Genomic DNA, 22,321 nt, shown 5'->3' on the forward strand with positions numbered 1-22,321 from the left:
GGAAGGTGTCCGTGCCCCTGGGTGTTAGAACTAAATGATCTTTAAGGTCCCTCCCAACCCAAAGCAGCCTGTGATTCTGTGACTCAGGAAGTTCCTCAAGAGCAACATCCTCCGTCCAGCTGTTTGTTTATGTTTCTTGCTTACTTTAAGTTGTTGAAAGTTTATAGTGAAATTCACAGACCAATGAGAGTTGGCTTTTTAGGGTATATTCTCAAAGAAATCTCTTTTTAGGAGTTCGTGTTAAATACAAGGAGGATACTTTGGAGCAAAACTTGGATGACTTTTATAATCAAAATGTTGCGAATATCCTGGCTCAAAAACATTAAAGTCCTCCCAGCGCCTTACACGGGGTGAGTTTCCTTCTTTCCACAGAGCTTAAGCAGCGGCTGGGACCGGCTCCTCTCTGCACCACGGCTGGGATCACTCCCTCTCCCCTCCCGTGGAGGTTCCACTGCCGGGATCACCCCCCCCCCCCCCCCTTCCCACTCACGGGGATCCCAAAAGCAGGACCACTCTTTCTCCCTGCCGGCTGAGGGTTCCACTAACCGGACCGACCCCTCTCCCCACTCCCCACTCCCTCTCCCCCGATCCGGCGGGGGTCCCACGGGCAGGAACGACCATTCTTGTTCCCATCCGGATATCCCACTGCAGGGACCATCCCCTCTCCCCACTCACGGGGGTCCTAGTGCCGGGACCATCCCCTCTCCCCACTCACGAGCATCCCACTGCCGGGATCATCCCCTCTCCCCATTCACGGGGGTCCCACTGCCGGGACCATCCCCTCTCCCCATTCACGGGGGTCCCAGTGCCGGGATCATCCCCCCTTCCCATTCACGGGGATCCCAGCGCCGGGGCCATCCCCTCTCGCTGCCGGCGGGCCCGGGGCGCGCCCTGCCCGGGGGTGCGGTTGGTGCCCCCTCCCCTCGGTGCCGTGCCGGGCCCGCCCCCCGGCCGGTGCCCCCGCGGAGCCGGGACCGGGCTCGGCGGCACCCCCGCCCCCGGGCCGGCGCCGCCCGGGCAGTGCGCAGGCTCGGCTCGGCTCCGCACACCCCATCATGGCGCTGCGGCGGCCGGAGCTGCTCCGGCTCCTGCTCCTGCCCCTGCTCGGTGAGTACCGGCCGGCAGCGCCCGCACCGCCCCGCACCGCCCGCCGGGGGCCCGCCGCCCGGGCACCGGGCTGCGCTGCTCCCGTCCCGGTCCCGGAGTCAGGGAGGGAGGAGGGATGCGCTGTTCCCGTCCCGATCCCGGAGTCAGGGAGGGAGGAGGGATGCGCTGTTCCCGTCCCGATCCCGGAGTCAGGGAGGGAGGAGGGATGCGCTGTTCCCGTCCCGATCCCGGAGTCAGGGAGGGAGGAGGGATGCGGTGTCCCTGTCCCGATCCCGGAGAGAGAGAAGGAGGAGGGATGCGCCGCCCCGGTTGCCATCCCAGGGAAAGCGAGAGATGCGCTGGCCGGTCGGGATCCTGGGGCAGGGAGGGAGGAGGGATGCGCTGCCCCCGTCCCGATCTCGGAGGGTGAGAAGGAGGAGGGATGCGCTGCCCCGGTTGCCATCCCAGGAAGAGGGGGAGATGCGCTGCCCCGGTCGCGATCCCGGGGAAGGGCAGGGATGCGCTGCCCCTGCCCCTGCCCCTGCCCCTGCCCCTGCCCCTGCCCCTGCCCCTGCCCCTGCCCCTGCCCCTGCCCCTGCCCGGCAGGGATGCGCTGCCGTGACCCTCGCCCCGGGGAAGGGAGGGGAGGGATGCGCTGGCCCGAGCGCGGGGGGATGCGGGGACGGCGTGGGACGGCCGGGATGGGGACGGGACAGCGCACGGATCCCGGGCCGGCCGGCAGCAGGAGCCGCCGGATGCTGCGGGGACTGTGGGACACACACGCGCTCACAGGACGGGGGGAAACATCCCAAAACCCAGCTCAGCAAGGAGCGGGTCCAGGGCTGAGGGTGCCAGGAATGTGCAGGCTCGGCAGGCAGGCAGGGCGGACACTAGTGCCTATTCAAGACCAGGCACAGGCGCCTATTGTTCGGGCGGCCCCGCATGAATGTTTGCAGTTTTAATTGCAAAAACATTTGCCAATTCCGCTCAGGAATGAATTTGGGCTCATTTGTTGTCTGGCTATTAATAGCCGGGGGGATGAGGAGGGGGACAGCAGCCGGTGGGCTCGCGTTGTCGTCCCCCCCTCTGCCCAGATGGCAGGAGGAGAGGATGGGGTGGAGTGGGGTTAGGCTGACAACCAGCCCACAGCTGAGTACCAAAATACACGGGGTTGTGCGTGTACACACTCACCAGTCACTGTTTTGGGTCAGCTCAAGGCTGAAGTGAAAGGAAATATTTCAAACAGTTTATCTAAGGACAAAAAACAATCCTCCAGCGACTCCAGAGAACTCGCAGAGTCGCTCTGGGTCTCAGATAAAGTGAGATTTGGACACTGTTTACCCGATCAGTCAGCGGAGGGGTGCGAAGATGACTCTGACACTCATCCCCAGCAAGCAGAGGGTTGTCACGCGCTCCACGCTCTGGTGTTCACTTGCTTTGCTGTGGTTTGGAGCAGAAACAACTTCAGCGGGAGAAACCAGGAGTGCCTGATCCCAGAGCATCACACAGTCTGCCCGGTGCTGACTCTGGGTTCAGCTGCTCCCTTTGAGTGACAAAAACCACAGACTTGACACGACTTTCCCTCGCAGTGGGGCTGCAGGGTGGAAAGGTGCCCCTTTTCCTTCCTGTGAGCAGAGCCCAAGTGTCCTGTTGAATCTGGCCTAAAAGACAGGAAGGATGGAAACAAACTCCAGATATTTCTGCGCTTCTTCAGGCAGACAGTAGTTGCTAAAAGCAGCCAAACCCCACTGGTTTCACACCTCTGCCTGGGAATATTTACCTGGTGAGTGAGCCCAGTGGTACCAGGCTTTGCTTTCCATTCAATTCAAAGTCCAAGTGCTTCATCCTGTGTTGATTTCCAGTAATTGTTAAACTTGGGGTCATAATCCCAAAAGATTGGGCAGAGTGAGGTTGAGAATAAAAAGGTTACTTCCACCACGCCTGACTTGAGGTACTGGGGGCACCCCACTAAAACAGGGTTATGCTGTCAGCAGTACATAAAATTAGACATGTACTGGAGCCTGCAGGGCTGGTGCTGGATAGTGGGATGGGAGTGTGACTGGAAGGATGTGTTTGTGCCAACCGATTACTGGGGGAGAAAAAAAAAAAAAAGGCATGAAAAGATGGAGACAAAGCTCAGAAGATGCTGAGATCCCAGGTCTGACCTGCTCTGGGCTCTGAGGTGCTGCTTTGACTCCCAAGTGCTGCGAGCTGGGCTTGCCTCCTCCTGCTGCCAGAGCAGCCCCTGTTCTTGGTCGTGGCTTTAAAACATTGCCATGGAATGGGAGCCAGTGAAGCATGGAGCGTTCAGAGCATTCCCAGCTCTAGGCACTGAAAGCCTCTAAAGATTCTGCACATCAGGGAAATGCCATGGCCATAATTAAGGCAGCGGAAGCTCTCGGCGGCGCTGATGGAGAGTGGGGCTTACGACTGACATCAGTTCTGCCTCCAGGTCTCTCCTTGCCAGCTTCCCCGTGGAAGCAAATATTTGGATTTTAGAGGATTTCATGTGCTGGGCTGAGGGCAGAGCTGTGGAGACCCTCCCAAAACTCTCAAGTATTTCCTGTTGAAAACAGAACGTGGTGATTCCATGTAGTCCTTAATGGGGAGATACAGGCAAGTCCAAGGCACATCTCAGTTTTAAAGCTCATTATATTCAAATCTCCTTTTGGTTTAATTCTGAGGGCTTGGTAATAGGTTGGATTTTGCAAAAGGCTTTTTAAAATCTATGGAGTAGAAGTTCTCATTTCCTTCTTTTTTTTTTTTTTTAATATATGAAGTCCATCTGTCCCAGCCACCAACAACTGTTCTGAGTCAGCTGTCAGTGCCAAAAACCACTCGGTGGAAATGTTGTTAGCTCTCTTGCAGTGATGATAAGTTGCTTGTTGGTATTTTCTGATGGGAAGTATTTGCAGTATCACTTTCTTTTCAACAGGCAGTAAAAAACCGGGACAAACAGCTTTGAGAGCCCTGCCAAAATCAGAGGCTTAATAACATCTTCCAAAAAATTCCTAGGAAGGGCTTGGTGTTCCTTTTTGGGTAAGCAGGGTCTGGCATCACCATCAAAGAGTGGTTGGGTGCACATCTCCTTTACAGCTGTTGACAAAGAACGTGACACCAGCACATTCCTTCTTTCCGAGAATTTCTTGGTTGCTGAAACACGAGGAGATTCAAAGAGTGAAATGTGTTTGCTTTAGTCCTGTGGGCTGAGATGTTGCTCTGCTTTGTGAGCTCAGGGTTCTTTCAGTGTTTATTTTCCCTGCAGAAGTTGAATTCTGGGTCTCTTGGCCTGCTGCAGTTGTTTTTCAATTATCTGTCCGCACACGGAGGATTTGCACCAGGGACACGCTTGGAGTTGCCAAAAAATCACCTAAACAAGTAAATAAAGCGGAATGAGCTGCTGCATTTAGCTCCTCCAACAAGGACAAAAGCTGTGGGTGGCCTCTTGCCAGTCTGCCCCTAACTTTAGCCATCTCCAAAGGGCAAAGCAATGAGCAGCCTCCACTCGCTCCTGCTTTCCTTGCAGCTTGCTGGGATTATTGGTTAAGTTCCTCTCGCAAATTGGGCTGGCTGCTTGCTCATCCTCTGCCATGAGTGTTTGTGTGTTGAAGCAGAACTGGCCTCCCAGTTGTATATTTAGAGCTAATGCTTCACAGTTGATTGCATCAAGCCCCGATGATCCGGAGAAGGTTCGTGAACTCCTTTACGGAGCCAGGCTGGAGTGGTGGGAGGGAGTTAGCAAAGGCAAAGATTTCCACGGGATCCTGAGTCCTCAAGAGTCCTTCTCTGCGCAACAAGAGCTTGTGTTGCCAACATGGCCCTCAGCAAGATAAAATCCACTGCTCTGTGCAAAAGAAAAAAAAAAAAAAAGCCGGTGGCCTGCTTGGAAACTGCTGTTTGTGTAAAAAGAGATGAGTTCCAGATATAAAATTAATTAGGATAATTACATTCTCAATCTGGCTTCTCCATCGACGGGAATTTGAGCTGCAGCGTCTTCTCCCGATTGATAAGGGCTGGTTGCCTTCCCTCAGCGCCCCCAGGGAGTATCGTGTTTTTGTGAGTCGGGATCAAACCCCAGCTGAACGCTAAACATCACTTCTGTGTGGTGGAGAGGAGCTCAGGGCGTGTGCAGCAAACCCCAGTCCCTCGCTGAGTCAGGACGTGGCCTCAGAACCAGCTAATGGCTTTAATTGCGCTAATGAATGTTCTGAACTTGGCCTGAAATTTCCCCCCAAGGGCCTGGATTGCTCTTTGGGTGCAGTTCTGGCAAGAGCCGTGCTTGGGGCAGAGGAAATACCTGCTGGGTCACAGCGTTCCAGCTCCCTGCTGGAAGTCAGAGGTTTCACTTGCAGAAGAATAAATAATGTAAAAACTGGACTCTTTTTTGGCTGGAAAGCTCGGGTCTTTGTTTGCTCGTGACCCTTCAGAGCACCAACAGGAATGACCTGAGGGGAGAGGTGTTGTTTGGAGAGTTTCTGTTCTTTTCTTGTGGGAACTTACCAGAATAAATCAGTGGGGAACGGGACAGCGAGGAGTTCATGGAGTCCCTTGGGCTTCACCAGAACGCTGGTCTGAGGAATAATCAACTCCTGATAAACTCCTGCTTCTCATTTCTGAGGTCAGGCAGCTTCCTCGGGGGATAAACCTTGAGGGAGGTGTATTTTAAATATTTTAAAGATGTTTCCTGCTCAGGGACAGCCAGCTGAGGTGCTGCTGTCACTTTGATGGCCTCACTGCCCCTCTGAGGAAGCTTTGTGTGACTCCTGGGCAGGACTTCAGCTGTCCAGCACAGGGAGGGCAGCACCAAGACAGCTGCAAACGGAGCTGGAGTCCTGTTCTTCAGAGCAACATCCTTCAAATGTCTTAGAAAAAAACCCCCAATATGCAAAAAGTGAGGTTTGGTGAGGGAGTTCCTCAGTGTCCTGTCAAAGGTGTGTTGGGGATTGGAGGAAAGTGCTTTAGGTGCGTGTTCCAAACCAGAAAACGGGTGGAGAAAAGAGCAGCAGAGGCAGGAGCAAAATTTATAAACAGGAGTCGAAAAGAAAAACAAAACAAAACAAAACAAAAAACCCAAACAAAAAACCAGCCAACCAAACAAAAAAAAAACCAAACAAAAAACCAAACCAAAACGTCAAAACAAAATAAAAACACACACACAAAAAAAAACCCCAAACAACAAATATTTGAGAAATTTCTCCAGCTCCTGAGAGCGTGGTTGGGTCAGGTTCCCATGAACTCACCTGTGAAATGCTGAGAGCTGTCAGATGAGAGTCCAGTCAACTCTGGGCTGGCATTGGCTAATCAAAGGGAAGCTGAGCCACATACGTGTCGTAACCTGACAGCCCACAGGTACTTGAGATAAGCTCGAAAAATTAATGGGGATTGTTCTGTCATGTAAGAATTGCTTGTCAGTGTAAGTAATCCCAGGTACTGGGCTCTGTGGTGCCTCTCATGGGCTGGAGCACAGGGCCTAAGACTCAGTTACAAGGGGAAATGAAGGTTTTTTCAGAGCACCAATAGATGAAGTAGATGAAATTAAATTGTGTTCAGATAATGCTTAAGGGTTTTCTTTTATTTTTTTTTTTTTAAGTCATAAATCCTAGGGATTTCAGAGTTAAAGCCAGAGCACTGCTCCCTTCAATGCACCTGATTATTACAACACAAATGTGAGATCAGTGGGTTTTTTAAGAGCCCTCTTAATTCGTTTGGGCACAGCTGGCTCATTTGAAGACGCTGAGCTTTAAAACTGCAGCATGCCAGGGACTTACAATATCTTAGGCATGTGGCTAGAAGGCAGCAGTGGACAACGTCCAGCAGTATTTCAAGATTTTTTAATCACGCCATTAAAAATATATTTCGGTGGCCTAGGTAAGATTTTCTGCTGAGCTGGAGAAATCCACTGAAATCTAAGGGGATTTGTTCCTATTACTAGGCTGGGTTTCTAATGCCCATGACCTCCTCTGAAAATCCCTGCCTTAATAAACTTTTGGGCAATTTCTTACATAAGTGGCCAGTATTTGACAGCGAGGGCGTAAACCAGGACACTTTTAGGCTGTGTTTTGAAGGGTGGGAGTAAAATAACTTCTAAAATTTCATGTCTGTTGAAAGCAGGGAAGTCACACTGCTCTCTCCCCTTGAGACATCTAATTCAAGGTGCCATTTTTGAAACTCTTGCCCAGTATGTCTCGAGATGTACAAGCATGAGTTCCTTCAGTGGTTGCTGAAGGAGCCCATGAAAATCCCACATATCCAAAGGAAGTCAGGAGCTGTGTTTCGTTAGCAACACGGAATAAGGCTGGCAAGCAAGGTCATGGAGGAGAGCTCTTTTGAGAGCCAGGCTTGCCTTTTAACAGAGAAACAGAGCGCTGCACAGCAGTCCTGCTTTTTATTCCCAGTGGAAAAGGTTCCTGCCACTTTTCATCCCTCCAGGGATGGCTGTGTGTTCTCTCAGACCTCGAGTGGAGGTGGCTGCACTGCAGAGAACTTAATGATTTTTCTGTGTCTGAATGGACAAGATCTTTCAGCCCCAGCATCACCCGTGGAGACAGCATTTTTTGTTTTGCCAGGACGTTATCCTTGGGAAACAGAGGTTTGATGGATGTTGCTGCTGTTAGCTGTGTTACAGAACAGCTTCTGTGCACTGCTGTTTGCTGGGAGATGGGAAAAAAAGAAAAAAAAAAAAAGAAGAAAAAGAAAAAGAGGAAGAAGAAGCAGAAGCTCACTGTCCCAATTTGTGTCCTGGCTCACTGGAAGCTCCCCAAAAGATTAATTCATGGTGCTGCCATAAAGATGAGGAGCGTTCCTGGGAGTGTGGGATGATAACTGGCTGTGTGAATCGTGGCGCTGGAGAGAGCCCCTGTGTCCACAGCAGCTTTTCCCGGGTACCCCAGGGTCCATTAAGGAGATTGCTGCCTGCTAATGGACTTCCTCCCCAGGCTCTGGCTGCTGACACTCTCCTGAATGATTTCCGGCAGCTCACACGGCAGGGAAGGTGTTGCAAAGTCCTGCAGCTCTTGCTGCTCCTGTCAAACAGCTTTTATCCCCTCAACGGGAACTTACCAACAGCTATTTTTAATACACACTGAAGTCTTTGCTTTAATCTTTTTCTTCCGTATTGATCTCCAGCAAAAAGCTTGAGGATAAATATTTCTTTTTGCCCGCCACGTTGTTTGGAGCTGGTTATTTTTAGAGGCTGGAAAACATCCTGTGCTAGGGAGGTCCTGGGCATCTTGGAAAGGGAAGTTCCTGCTCTGTGCTCAGGACCTCTGCTCTAGCCCTGGCTTTCCCAGGCTGTGGGAGAAGGGCTTGTTGAGGTGTTTAGGTACCAGCAACGTGGGAGGAGCAATGCACCCCCCGTTAGTGTGATTGCTCCACGCTTTGCTGTTGGGGCTGGAGACATGAGCCATGGAACAGGTTGGCTTCGCCCACCACGGATCTCCCTGTTGGTCTTACAGCACAGGAGGGGCTGGTTGCCCTCCCTCCTTGCTTTTAGCTGCTCTGCTGAGGTTGCATGTAGTGCGTGTGGATGGGGCTGCTCTGATTTCCCAGGGAGGAGATGCCTTATCTCCTTCGGAGCTGATGGAGTTGCCTTTGAACTGGCAGAGTGCCTTGTAATCGCCTACTGAGCCTCGTGGGCTCTCCTTCAAGCAGAACTGGCTGTTTGAGTTGGTAAACATCCTTCTGGAGCTGGTGTTTTCCCTTCATTTTGGCCGGTTTTCAGCATCCCATAAATCTCAGGGCAGCGCCGAGCTCTGCCTGCTGGAGCTGGCTGCGTGTGCTGGAGGGGAGCTTACACCAGGTACCAACCCCTCTCCGCTGCTATCAGAAGTGCTCTGGTGGGCCTGGCCGACACACAGCTGTCCTCTCCCACAAAGCAGGGCGAGATGAGCCCTTTGAAGTCCGTGCTGGGGCTGGCAGCAGCTCCCGAGGCACCCCGGTACCCCCCTCTCCCATTGCCAACTGCTCCTCGGGTCCTGCAAGCCAACAGCTGAGCTGCCATCAGGGCTGATCATCCTGCAGGGCTGGGGCTTTGCCAGGGGGCAGAGGGGACTCCAGATTCCAGTTTATTCCTGAGCACAGGAGGATTTGGAGGCTCTTTCCCCACGTCCCAGGGCGTGATCATCGCCCACCAGCATCCCGCTGCTGGTCCACAATAGGGATTGTTCTCCCTGCCTGGGCAGGCTCCTGGCGTTCTGCTGCAGCCTCCTTGATCCTCCTCTTTCTGCAAACATTTGGAGCAGATCCTGTTTGGCTGTTTTGACAGTTTGACTCAGCTATTAAATGACAAAAGCAAGCTGGACCCAGGTTCACCGTGGTTACAAGCAGCTCTACAAAGAGGGGAGCTGCGGGTCAAATTCAGACACGGGGCTGTGTGGGAGAGGTCCTGGCCTCGAGGCTTAGTCCTGGAGCAGGGTTGGATGCAGCAGCTCTGCCTGCAGCATGCAAGGGCATCCCTAACCTTTGCTGGCCATGACACGGCTCAGTCCCGAGGAGAGAGTGGTTTTGGAGTGACAAATATGGCATAATTCTGGCTGCTTCCATATTTCCCCAGAGCTTTTCAATTCCTGGCTCATCCTCATGCCGTAAGTCTCACATCTGTCACTCAGCTCCACATCCTGGACATGAGGCAAAGACTCTCTTGGCTATAAAAGCTTCCCTCTTTCCTCCCTCCCCGAGTTTCCTCTGGGTGTCTGTGCCTCTCATTGAGAAGCAGTAGCTCCTTCAAAGAGAAGCAAGGAAGCCCATTTGCAGAATTTACAGCTGCTTCCCCAGGCTTGAGTGTCCTGTTCTTTAAGAGCAAGCTTTTAAGCATGTTCTTAAGTGGGAAGATAAGTGGTGTTAGGATCCTTTCATCTTCTGGCTCGGAGCAGGCTGGAGACAACTGATGAGGGCATGACAGCAAGGAAGATGCAGAGGCACCTTTGGAGTTAATTCCTACTTTGCAAGGCAGTCTTTAAAGCCCATCTTGGGTGGGAACAGAGGCTGGTAAAATAAAGCTGGGCCTTCCCTTCTCAGCATATGTCTTCTCCTCATGTCTCCGAGGCAGATCCTCTGTGTGTGCCAGCAGAGCCGGCACAGACTGAGCCGGGTTCTCCATTCCTGAGCCCTCCTTCTGCTGCTGACATTCGAGGGACTTGGCTGGGGTTGTCTCTAGACACTGTTTCGGCTGGTGATTTCATTTGCACATTTCTTCTTCTTCTTTTTTTTTCTTTTTTCAGCAGCAGTCCTTTGCACATTCGAGCTGTGCTTTAAACAGCGGCGCAGGCTCGCACGTGATGGGCTGAGATGCATTCCTGTGCCAGGGGCTGCCACGCTGCACCCTCAGCCTCACGTGGGTGGGAGTCCCCAGACCCCTCCTGAACAGACTCTGCATTCAGCTCCAGAATTCCTGCCTCAGCCCCTCGTCTGCTGGCTGAAACAGGTGGCAGGCACATGCCTGTGAGGGTCTGCGCTGGGGGTGGCCTTCAAGGTCAGCTGTATCCAGCCCACGTTCCTGCTGCATCCCCCCTGCCTCACCTTCTGGCCCAGCTGGCCCTGGGCCACCCAGCCCGGAGGTTTCTGGCCACGTCCACGTGCTGCTTGTGGAAAACAAACCACTTGGAAGTGGGGTGTCTGTGGGCCGAGCCTGCCCCAGCCTGCTGCCTGCTCCTCCGAGGGAATGGGGGAAAATAGCTGGGGCAGAACGTGTGAGCTGCTGCCCAGCACCTCAGGGCACACACACTGTGCATCCCATCTCCTGCACCTGTGCAGATCCAGAGGCTGCTCCCAGCAGGACATTCCACAGGCTCTGCTGGGAGCTGGTGAGCTCCTGGCCATGCCAGGTGTAGGAACAGAGGTGAAAGTGGAGCTGGTCGAGCCAGGGAGTTCCTTGGCAAGGTTTTGGCGCAGTTTGCAGGCGAGCACGATCCTTGCCTCGCCATGCAGCGTTTCATGCCCTGAGAAGCCCAGATCCAGGTGCTGCTGTTGATTTTCCAAATGCCTCCTCCTGCTGTGTTAGCAGGGACTCCTGCTCCCAGCTCTCTGCGTGGTGCCAAGTCTCTCACAGACGAGGCTGCAAACCTTCCCACAGCAAGCCCCACGTCTCTGCCCCTCAGGCTCCCTCGGGGGAGCTGCTGCAGCTGGGCAGGGCTGGCTCTGCCACCCTGGGCTTGCATCCCAGCCCCAAGGGCGAGCAGAGGCTGCGGCTCCCTGTCGGATCAGCCCCCAGCGCCTCTCTGCACCTCGCTGTTACTCAGCACTTTTCCCTGACAGGGAATTAAGTAGGATTTCTAGGTCATTGTGGGGCTGTCAGGAGGAATCGTCTCCTGTAGACCTCATTATCAAGGCTCTTTCTGCAATGCCAGACTTCAGAACAATTGCAGCCTGGTTCCCTAAACACTGACTAATGAGACAGAGCTGTTAGCAGCAGTTTGCTAAATAAAGGCTGTTTCTGCCTGAGACAGAATAAAGCCAGACGGGATTTTCTTAGCTGTCGCTCACACAGAAGGTATTTCAAAGGACCCTGATTAAAATAATGAGATAGATGTTGCTCTCGTGGTGGCTGCATGGGGTCAGTGCTCGATGCCAGTGCCAGGTGCTTCCCCACAGCAGGGACTTCAGCTGACTTGTGCTCGAGAAACCTGAAATTCTCTCCTTGGTTTCAGGGTATCCTGAGCATCTGCCTGAGCTCCCGTGTGCTGTGACAGTGACTTGGTGGACAAGCTGGGTGCTGACCTCCCTGTCCTTGGGTGTCACAGGAGGATATTCTGTGGTCCCCAGCTTGCAGCAAAGCTTGCCCAGCATTCACACACGTGGCTCTGGGAAGGCAAGGGCTCCAGCAGCTGAGCAGAAGGGACAAGTGTGACAAGTGTGTGGCAGATTTGGAGAGGAGCTGGGGGGTTGCAGTCTGGCCAGAGGAGACAGGTGAGATCTCAGCTTGAGTCTGGGCTCTGAGCAGAAGGGAAGCAGCCCCCCACCTGTCTAGTGGGAAGCCAGGTGACTTCTGTTGATGTGCCTGTAATGAGATTTTTCATCCTCCCTCTCTTCCTGTTGTCAGAAGGGCCTGGATTAAAGATAAACTCTGGAGCATGATGGGATGAGTCCTTGCCTCTGGCTGGAGCAGGCACAGGAGGGCTGGGGAGCATTACCTGGCCACTTTGCAGTTTTGTTTGAAGAGGTGCTTTGATGTGGCAATGGGAGTCCATGGAAGGTAAATGATGTCTAGACAGGTTTTTCTCACTCTCTGTTGTTATCTCTGAAGCAGCAGGAGTGGTGCCAAACAGGCTGAGTGGCTCCAGAAGCTGAGCTATTTCTAGAAAGATGGAAAATGCTTCTTCGGGAGAATCCGGGACAGCTCTCGCCAGACCCTGGTTGAACCTCTTGCAGGTGGAACCCGGATCACTTAATTACAGGTGGTAATAAAGATGCTCCTAAGAGTGAGCAGGAGAGGTCCAGGGGGTTGGCAGTGTGTTTCCAGTGAGCTGGCACAGCAGAGAGGTCCAGGAGAGGTCATTGACCGCTGCTGTGGCCGGCGGGTTGGCAATCCAGGACGATCCAGTCGATTTTGGCAGCAGCAGAGTGCTGAGAGAAGACTCCCTCGCTCTGGCTAGCTGGAGGGTGGCAGGACTCGCCCAGCAGAGCTGTCCTGGGCGCCCAGTGACCTCTGCAGTGGTGGGGCCGTGGCTGTGGGAGGGCAGGGGGAGGCAGGCCGGGCTCTGGAGAGACTTGTCGCTGGCTGGCAAGCGCTGCTCTCAGCGCTGTCTCTGATATGCCATCTCCCCGGGCTGTTTGGGAGGGGAAGTGGAGACCGGGTTCAAATGCCTATTGTCTGTCCTTCAGCTGGGAGCAGAGCCAGGAGAGAGAGAGGCGCTGGCAGCATCTGATACAGGGGGCAGATGTGAGGGGAAGCACACTCATCCGTGAAACGCTGGCGCTGGGATTTTCAAAGGAGCCTCAAAGGTTAAGTGCCATGTGCTGGAATGAGTACACGAAGGTCAGGAGAGACATCCAGGGCTCCTGGGAGGGCTGGGGGAAGCTTTTTGCAGGCAGCTCTTGCCACAGGGACCGGGCCTTGTGCAGCATCTGTGTGCTGTCTGGGCTCCTGCTGCCCTGCGCCCCAGTTGTTTCAGCGTGGGCATGAGGAGGGCAAAGCCACGCTGTGCCAGGTTTGGTGTCACCTGGGGAGCCTCAGAGGAGCGCAGGTGAGCTCAGCCTGGCTCCCCTGTCCTGCAGGCAGCTGCCGGGTTCTGTGGGCTGGGCATTTCCCTGCCTGTCCTCTCCCCCTGCCAGAGCGGGGCTGGGCCACAGGTTTGGAGCAGAGCTGGAAACTTGGCACCGAGGCAGGGAGCAGCCAAGAGCCCAGCTTGCTCCTCTGTGTCGGGGCTGGCTTCTGTGCTGCTGTGGGGAGTGCAAATATGTTCCCAATCTGTTTGCCTCGCTGCCATGACTCCAAGACACACAGGGAGCAGACACACTGACCGAGAAGGGGCCATTGTTACAGGGACCTTCCTGACTGTGGCTCTGCTGTGCTTCATCCCCAGCACCCACAGGGCTCAGTCTTCCCGGGTCCTCCAGCCCGAGCTGCACATTCGCACAGACAAGCCAGGGGTTTGCTCCTGCTTTACTCAATTTGTCCGTCCTTGTGCCCTGATCTGGCCTTTTGATTTCCGTGCTGGCCTCTGGCAGGCAGGTATTAAATCAAGCTGGAGATAAAAGGAGTTCCAAGCGTTTTGCCTCCCTGAGAACCAGCCCAGACATCAGTGACACAGTGCTAATTGCAGCCAGGCAGACAGATAGCAGTGCTGGAGGCCGAGCAGCCAGGAGCCAGGCTCTGATGGGCTGATGGACGGCTTGGGGTTTTGGCCAAGCAAGAATGAAGGCCCCAAGAAAAGCGGAGAAGAGGAAGGGAGTTACCTCATTTGTTTCCAGCAGGGTTGTCCTCGGAGAGGTATTTCCTTAAGCTTTATAAAGTCTGAATTTAGTCGCGACTTTTATGAACAATAAAGGCTTCCATGGTTTCCCTTGGAGGAACTGGAACGAATCCAAATAGATTTGAGTCCTGAGAAGCAGATCCTGTTATTAATGTCAGCCTAATCATTTCTCTCGATCTCCTTCCCACCTTTTTTGCCATTCATGCTGCTAAAGCCTCCAGGCAAGTTACCAAGCCCAGACTACCCCTTTTAGCTGTTTCTGACTTTGTAGCTTCCCCTGGCTTTTTGAGGGCGTTTAAAATGTTAAATGGGGTGGGGGCTGTCCCCATGCCTCAGGAGAGAGCTGGCAGTGTGACACACCAAGCCCAGAGATGGCAGGACAGTGGCACAGAGCTGAGCTGATGCAGGGACCAGCACGTGCTGCTGGCCCTGGGAAAAGGGCCTCTGACCAGCGCTCAACTGGGAGCATTCGGCTGAGAAAATTCCCTGCTAAAAATAGCAGCCGATGATGTTTAAGGAGAAAAACAAGTCAGGGTCTGGGAGAAGTTGGTTCCCAGATATGTGGCTAATTCAACTCCCCCAGGACAAGTAATCTTTTAACCCCTCCGTGCCAAGGCTCGTTTCTGCTCTATTAAACAGACTTGCCCTGGTCAGGAATCCAGGCTGGGATGAGCCAGGATGGGTTTTGTCCTCTTTGCTCTGACACAGCATTACTCCCTTCCCTCTCCCCCTGCTCATTTATGCTGGCATCTTCCTAATAGCTCTGTGTGTCACGCTTTTCATCTTTATCTGTCTGTGACTTCACTTGGGCTCCCTTTAATTCCCCGGTGCGCTTGCTAAGGAAATAATCTCCCCTGAACCCTGCGGCGCTTCTCCCCGCGCAGGTTGGCAGCCTGCGCTTGCCGGGGCTGATGTTAACGAGGGAAGTCTTTTCAGATCTGCTCCTGTGATGCGGGGCTGCCCCAAAAATCACATCTCTGGGCCTGCACACGGCTCGCCGAGCGCCTTTTCCCCCCGTCGTGGGGCTGCGTCCTTTGTTCTGCAAAGCTTCAAAGCTGCCTGGCGGAGGGCGGCCCCGGCTCTCCCGCCTGGAATGACGGCAGTGGGATCTCTGTGAGCTCTCGCTCTGCTCACAGGCAGCTGGGGATGCTCCCCGGGTGCCTGCAGCCAGGCTCCCGCAGCCTTCATCTGGCCGTGTTTTCGCGCGGTGCGTTAGCGAGACAATTGTGGTTTGTACCCGGGGCTGGAATTATACGCACGCGGAGGGGGGAAAAAAAAGAGGCAAAAATTACCCCGTAAAATTGGAGGAAATGTTCTTAAAATGAGAGATGCTTTCAGTCTTGTCATAAATGATTTCTCTGTGAGCTTGCTCACGCCCTCTCCTGTTCCCTTCTCCAGCCTACTCCCGGCTCTTGGCTCTGATGACTGCTGCTCTCTTCCCAACTCCCATTTTCCACAGGAAGATGACATGGTTGGTCTTCAATAAGCAGAACCTCGGATCCCTGTTCTGCTGGTCAAGCTCTAGGCTGGAGGAGAAGGGAGGATCAGGAGATTAGAGTCACAGACAGAGGAATAGAGGATTATAGGCTAAACCCCTGCAAGTCTCTGTATTGATGGTTGGGACACAGCCAGACACTAAGGAGCACTGCAAAGCCTGGTGCTGATAGCATATCCGCTTATTTCCTGTCTTTGCATTGCAGGCAGCTCCTGAGATGTGTGTCCTCATCAAAAGGCAGGGTCAGGCAGGTACCGAGCCTCCCGGCTCCCAGGGAAGTCAAATACCTGCTGAGATCAAGTCTGTGCCTCGGCTGGCGCTCGGCCTGGAAAACGTCACCGCGGCTTCTGAGAGTCTCAGCAATCCTTGAGTCAAATTCCCACTTGAGCCAAAAATAAAGGCACTTGCCCCTTTTCCCGCTGCAGTTCATTCCCTCTCCCTGACACTGGCCGTAGATCCCTGTCACGTCTCGCTGGCCCCACTCTGTCCTGGATTTCATCCCTCAGCATCTGCCTGCTGCCAGGAGAGTCCTGCTGGGAGGAAGGGAGAGGACAGCAGGAACACCATTGCCCCTGGCTCTTGTGATAGTTATCTGCTGGTTGCCTCCCACTTTGCACTAATTTGGTACCAGCATCTGCCACTTTGGGGAGGAAGGGGACTTGCTGAAGTGAGAAATAACGTAGGATGTGCCTGCATGGCAGTTCCTAGGGCTGGCTGAGGAAACAATGGGAGGCAAGTGGGAATAGGCAAGAAGGGTTGGCTTCAAATCTGCCCTGTGTGAAAGTTCCCACTGCTCTCCAGTGCTCCCCATCTTTGTTCCTGGGATTTGCTGCTGCAAGGCATTCTCATCTGGTAAACAGGTCACAGAGTGCCATACCCACTGCTGCCTGCGATAGCGTGTGCCTCTGCTCTTCCTGTGATTTCCATTCCTCATTTTTTTCCTCCAGTGAACTGGAACTGTACATCCTTGCTGAGTTCCAGGGGACGCTGAACGTGGCGGGACTGAGGCTGAGCTGAGAAGTGTTACAGCACTTGGGCAGATGGAAATGATGAGGGGGAAACACTGCACGGGAGACCCTCGGCTTCCTCAGGGCTCCAGGGGCCCTGCCAGCTGCATCCCTGGGCTTTCCATGCCCTAAAGCAGAGGTGGGGATGAGCTGCCCTCCTGGGATCCCCTCGTCTCCCATTTTTTGCACTGCTTTCCCTGGCACTGGCTGCGAGCCAGCCCAGTGTGAAGGTGTAATTAGGCTGCCCATTTGTTAATGAAAATGGCAACACCAGCGCTGAGCGCGTCCTGGCTGGTTTGATGCATTCCTGGCCAAGTGATCCAGATTTCTCCTTTTTTTTTTTTTTTTTTTTTTTTTTTTTTTTTGCCAAGACCTTGGTGCAGCTGTAAGGAGAAGCTCTCCTGCCTCAGAACCACACAGCAAGGCCACCTGGCGCTGTTTTTCCCTCCTGGAGACTCAACCTCACACTGCAAGCCCAAAGCATCTGTGTGAGGGGCTTGACCCCAGAGGCCAGCTGCAAGGCAAGGAAGTGGTCTGGGCAGGCCTAATCCCCTGGCAGAAGCTCCATGCCCTATTCCCTGTTGCTCACACAAGGGAAACAAGACTTTTCAGTTCGGCCTCGGGTTTGTTGGGAAGGAAGAAGCAATTCAGGAATGCAGGGAATGGTAAATAACAGCTTTCCTGTTCTTGCTTCCTTTCTGTTCCCCCTCCACTACCCTTCATCCCTGATTTTGAGGGGCAAATTCCAGCTCTTTCCGTCTTCTCTGTGAGCTGAAGTTGGCCTGAAGTATATTTCAGGGAGAGATGCAATCTGACGTGCTGGAAACTCTCGAGCCCTTGCTGCTTCCATCCTAATCTCTTTTAAGTATTGGGTATTAGTCATCCACACAAATATTGCTTCCTCCCCGACTCGCTCGCACAGTCAGTCCTCTCCAGGAGAGCCAGAACCCAGGGGATGATCTTGGGAAAACAGAAGAGCTGGGCTCAGATCAGGCCCAGATTAAGATGTTGGGCAAGGCTTGTACAGCTACATCTGCAGGGTATTAAATGTAGTATAAATGTCCATTTTCTCCTTGATGGCAGCAGCGTGGGGGTCCCTCTGTGGGGCTGATCCCTCCAGCCGCCTCTGCTGGGGCAGAGGAAACCCCATTTTAATAAAATGGGGACGTTTCTGTGAAGGTGCCAGTCTGCAGGACCTTAACATCTCATCTCTACCCACGCTGCAATGCCACAGCAAGCAGAGGTTGTGAAACTCAGAGCTGCAGATGTCCTGGTCAGATGGTGATTTGAGACAGTCTGTCTGCAGCTGCACCCCAACGTGATGAAACCAGGCTTGGGGAAACCATCAGAAAGCTCTGTGTGGTCTTCCCAGGCGACACCTACGCTGCCCTGCCTGCCTGGGAGACAGGAGGAACCTTTGGCTGCAGAAGGTGCTGCTTTGCAAAGAGGCTTTTGTCCTAAGAGGGTTCCATATCTCCTTGAGAGCAACCTGTTCCACTCCTCAGGGTGGGTGTGCTTTGCTGTCTGGTTAGGAGGCAGAACAGTAAATCCTCCTGTCCAAAAGGAAAAAGAAAAAAAAAATAAAAAAGAAGAAAGGAAAACAAAGAAGAAAAGAAGGAGGAGGAAAGAAAAAACTAAAAAAGAAAAAGAAAAGGAAGAAAAAAGCCTGTGTGTGTGGCCTGGGTGCTAATGAGCCCTCTCTGCAGCAAATGCAGTCAAGTCTTTAAGGTCCCAGTTTAAGTCAGGAGATTTAAATCAGGAGATTTAAACAGGTTAAAATTTCGTTCCAGAACTGCACGTACCCTGTTTGAAGTCAGGCATCTCCTCACCTTCTGTCCTGGTGAGCAGGAGGAGAGTGAATTAAGGGCAAAATCCCAAGTGCTTACACCTTCGGATGGATGCAAATACCCGGTGGTGTTCCACACAGCTTCATCCTCCGGGGCCACCAGAGACCCCCTCACGATCAGCATTTCACAAGAGTGCCAGGAGTGAGCTCCCTAAGAGAGGAGGAGAGCAAAGCCCAGAGCCATGTGGAGGCCAAACACGCCTCTGTGAGGCTGCATTTGCCTTCCCCTGGTGAATTCTGCCTCGTGTTCCCTGCCCAGGGCACGGCTCTGTTGGGAGGTGTCTATCAGAGAGCTGGCACCCTTTTAGCTGAGCAGCACAAGCCATGCTCATCTTAAAATAAGTCATGCTGGTTTATGATAGCTGGTAAAAATAAAGCCTTGCTCGCACAAGCAGCTATAACAGCAGAGAGGATTTACGACTGAGTGGGTTTTTTCCAGGGTGGGCTGGCCACAGTCTGGTGATGGCCTTTTTATAACCGTTATCAGCTCCCACACAGACCAGGTCCATCTGTTACTTAATTTGAACGGAGACACTCCTAAGCTTTTGTTCACTAATCTCTCGCTGCACATCTCCATTGTTCCCCAGCAGGGCAGCCCACCCCGGAGTCAAGGCTGAGCTCAGGGAGGTGCCATGGAAAAATGGAACAAAAAAAGGCATGGAAGGCCGGGGTCACTGGGCAGACACAGCCCATCCACCTGCCTGCTCCCTCCTGTCAGCTCCAAGGGGCTTCCAGCCTGACACTTGCCAGAGCAAATGCAGCACCAGCTCCTTGGGCTGCAGGAAAGGAGTGGAAGTTAAGAATGAGCGCCACAAAACATTTATTCACCCTTTATAAATCCAGCCTTTAACTGTCACATTTGCTGTTCCTGAAGTTCCACACAGAGACTTTTCTTTGGACAAAGAAAGCCCAAAAAACTTCACCAAGCAGTGCCTGAGACACTCTGGTCCCTCGTTCCCGTGTTGTCTGTCCTGCACCACCTGGCACAAATCTGATTGTGGAATTGCAACGAGACGCGCTGGGAATAGAGAAGAGGGGGGATAAAGAGCCTGCAGCACTGGGAGACAAAAGGATGGATATTTCCAGGCAGATGGTCAGATGTTCCTGAAAGGGCTTATGGTGATTTCCTCAAAATAAGCTGGGGGCAGGAACGCAGCCTCCCCTCTCCTTGTCTCACCCAGTCCAGCTCTGCGTGGCTTCCTCCGCTCTTCCTCTGGAGGTTTCCCACACATTTCAAACTCAGCTTCCTCCCTGCTGCACACACCCTCCTCGAGAGGCAGGGCCAGCCCTGGGGTCAGCCTGGCTGCCCTTCCCAGCTCCCCTGGGCTGCTCTGTGCCTGGGCTGTGCTGTCCTTGTCACCTCCTCTCCCAGCACCGAGGATGGATGGATGGATGGATGGATGGATGGATGGATGGATGGATGGATGGATGCTCCAGGGCCACCTCCAGACGGGCAGCCCTGAGGGTGCTGACACGCAGAGGGTTCAGCTGACATGTTTTAACACCCCACAACGTATCACTCACTCCTGCTGCACCGAGTAAACCACCCAGCCAGCAGAGATGCTTAACAAGGCATGTGGTTTATCGCAGCGTTCCCACATGGCTTAGGCGCGCTTTGAATTGCAAATCGAGCCAGGGCTTAGTGATGATGGACACCTCGAGCAAGGCATATTTTTGTTGCTTTGGTGGGCAGGTGTTTAAATACAGCTGCGTGGTTTTGTACTGCCTGTGCCTGACAGTGCATTAACTAAAATTACTGTATCAGATAACGGCGAGCGCGGCATCGAGCGAGGCTGCAGCGCAGGATGCTGCCAGCAACTTCTCCCAAACTCTCTCCTGGTCATCCTGTCACTTTCCCTCCGACACATTACCTCACCTCCTCTTCAAATTTCTGCCTAGGGCTTTCAGACAGACATGGAGATGGAAGGAGATGGAAGGTCAAGCTTGGCTTTGAACAGTAGAAAGGAGGTTTAACGCACAGAGTCGCCTATAAAGCTGTTTTGGGTTTTTTTCTTCAGTATAGCATTTTAAAATGATTCAGATACCATGAGTCACAGTAACAAGCATGGGCTGGATCTTTTTAGCTTAAAAAAAAAGAGAAAAGTGCCGTAAGAATATGCTATAGACTTCAGTGCCTTGTCCTGGATTCTATTTTGGAGAACTGATGACATTTGGGATTCAGCCATATGTCTGGCTGAGTCTGCAGCACATACAGAGCTGGTAGGTATTCAGGGGGTTAGAACATACAGATCTGGTAGGATTTGGGATTTTGCAGCCTATGGAGACCTGGTAGGTACCGGTAGGAGCTGGGAGATGCAGCACATACGGATCTGGTGGGAATTCAGGGGTGTGGAACATACGGCTGTGGTGGGTGCCTGTGCTGTGGCACACATGCTGCTCTGGAGAGGGAATGCAATTCCAGCTGTTCTCCAAACCCTGGCTGCTGGGGCCTTTGAAGTGAGATTTACATAGCACAAACCCTTGGCTGCTTATTCGTGCTGGGCTGGAAGGAGCCTGAAGGAACACCTTTTAGAAGGTGGTTTAAACACTAATGGTGATTTAACAGAAAACAAAACAAAGAGACAACCCTTGCTGGCAGAGCAAGGTTCTAGAAAGGCATTCCTCTCTTCCTGTACAGTCTGTATGGTCAGTTCAGCTTTTTGTTTTGCTTTGCTGTCACCTTCTTTTAATTTAGGACATGCTACTTGCAGTATTCTGCCACAGAGAGAGGAATAAATCTGCCTTAGCAGTGATTTAAACAGCCACATTGATCTCTGCCCACGGTCAATACACGTAATAATGTCAGAACCTCTCGCACAGTCTCCAAGGACTCAGCTTCTGTCTAAAATTTGTTGTCATCCTGCTTTGTGCCTGAGGGATAGACCTGAATCTCTTGTGTTTAGTGGGTGAGAAAAAGCCTGCTGTGAGCAGTTTCTGAGAAATCAGATGGGGCTGGAGTCTGACAGAGTCCCGCTGTCCTGGAGTGAATATTTCCACAGCTGTAACTTCCGCAGAGCCACACAACTCTGTGGTTTTGCTGTCCCCACGTTCAGCTGAACAGATACTTTGACCACAGCAGATGTAGGACTGTTGCCATGTCTATTTGATGGGGCAGCACTTTTCCAGAAAAAGATATTGTGCAAGCAAGAATCCATAACAAAACTAAAACTGGTCCAGAGCAGGAGGCCAGGCAGCATCCCCTCTGATCAGCTGAGTGCTCGGGCCTGAGCTCTCCATTAAATTCTTGTTTCCAGAAGCAGCAGTCTCACAGCAGAGGCACTCAAATACCATTTCACTGTCGTTGAAAACATGTCCGAAGACATCAAAAGGATTTTCCCAAAATTGTGCCTTGTCTTGTGGGGATTAGCAGTTTCCCATGCTCTGGGGGGTTTGCTGGGATCAGTGGAATGTGTTCATGCTCCCGAGGATCAGAGCCCCAGACAGACCTGGAGGAGGATCAAGGGACTTTTTGCAAGAGGAAAAAGGGGACAAGTGACAGGACAAGGGGGGATGGATTCCAGCTGACAGAGAACAGGAATAGGTTGGATATTGGGACAAATTCCTCCCTGGGAGGGTGGGGAGACCCTGGCACAGGGTGCCCAGAGAAGCTGTGGCTGCCCCTGGATCCCTGGAAGTGCCCAAGGCCAGGTTGGAGCAACCTGGGATAGTGGAAAGTGTCCCTGCCCATGGCAGGGGTGGGACTGGAGGATCTTTAAGGTCCCTTCCAACCCAAAGCATTCCATGATTCCCAGAGGGAAGGGAAAGCATTGTCATGGTCTAGCACAATTCCCTGCTTTCTGGGGGGAGGTCTGGAAGCAGCAACTCTTATTGAAATGGACTCTGCTTCAAAACAGACTTGCAGAAATTACTGCTTAGAGCAGCTCCTGGCTGGAGGGAGCCAAGGTCCAGAGCTCTGACAGCTCAGTTCAAGACTGGATTTCTCCCAAATGCTGCGTGACCCTCTCCAGTGCAGAAGGGG

The 22,321-nt window shown here is 52.9% G+C and overlaps 1 protein-coding gene across 1 annotated transcript in view; it reads left to right on the plus strand.

Moving 5' to 3' along the window:
* Positions 1–1,040: 1,040 nt before the first annotated feature.
* The window catches only part of JAM3 (junctional adhesion molecule 3), a 31,226-nt gene continuing 9,945 nt past the window's right edge, over positions 1,041–22,321 (plus strand). Inside the window, exon 1 of the mRNA XM_066203660.1 lies at positions 1,041–1,107. Coding sequence (XP_066059757.1) covers positions 1,056–1,107 — 52 coding nt within the window. The 5' untranslated portion in view covers positions 1,041–1,055. The remainder of the gene's footprint in view (positions 1,108–22,321) is intronic.

Source organism: Chamaea fasciata, unplaced genomic scaffold, assembly GCF_029207755.1.
Source record: "Chamaea fasciata isolate MVZ Bird 193981 ecotype frontalis unplaced genomic scaffold, bChaFas1.0.hap1 SCAF_24, whole genome shotgun sequence".
Lineage (NCBI taxonomy): Eukaryota > Metazoa > Chordata > Aves > Passeriformes > Sylviidae > Chamaea > Chamaea fasciata.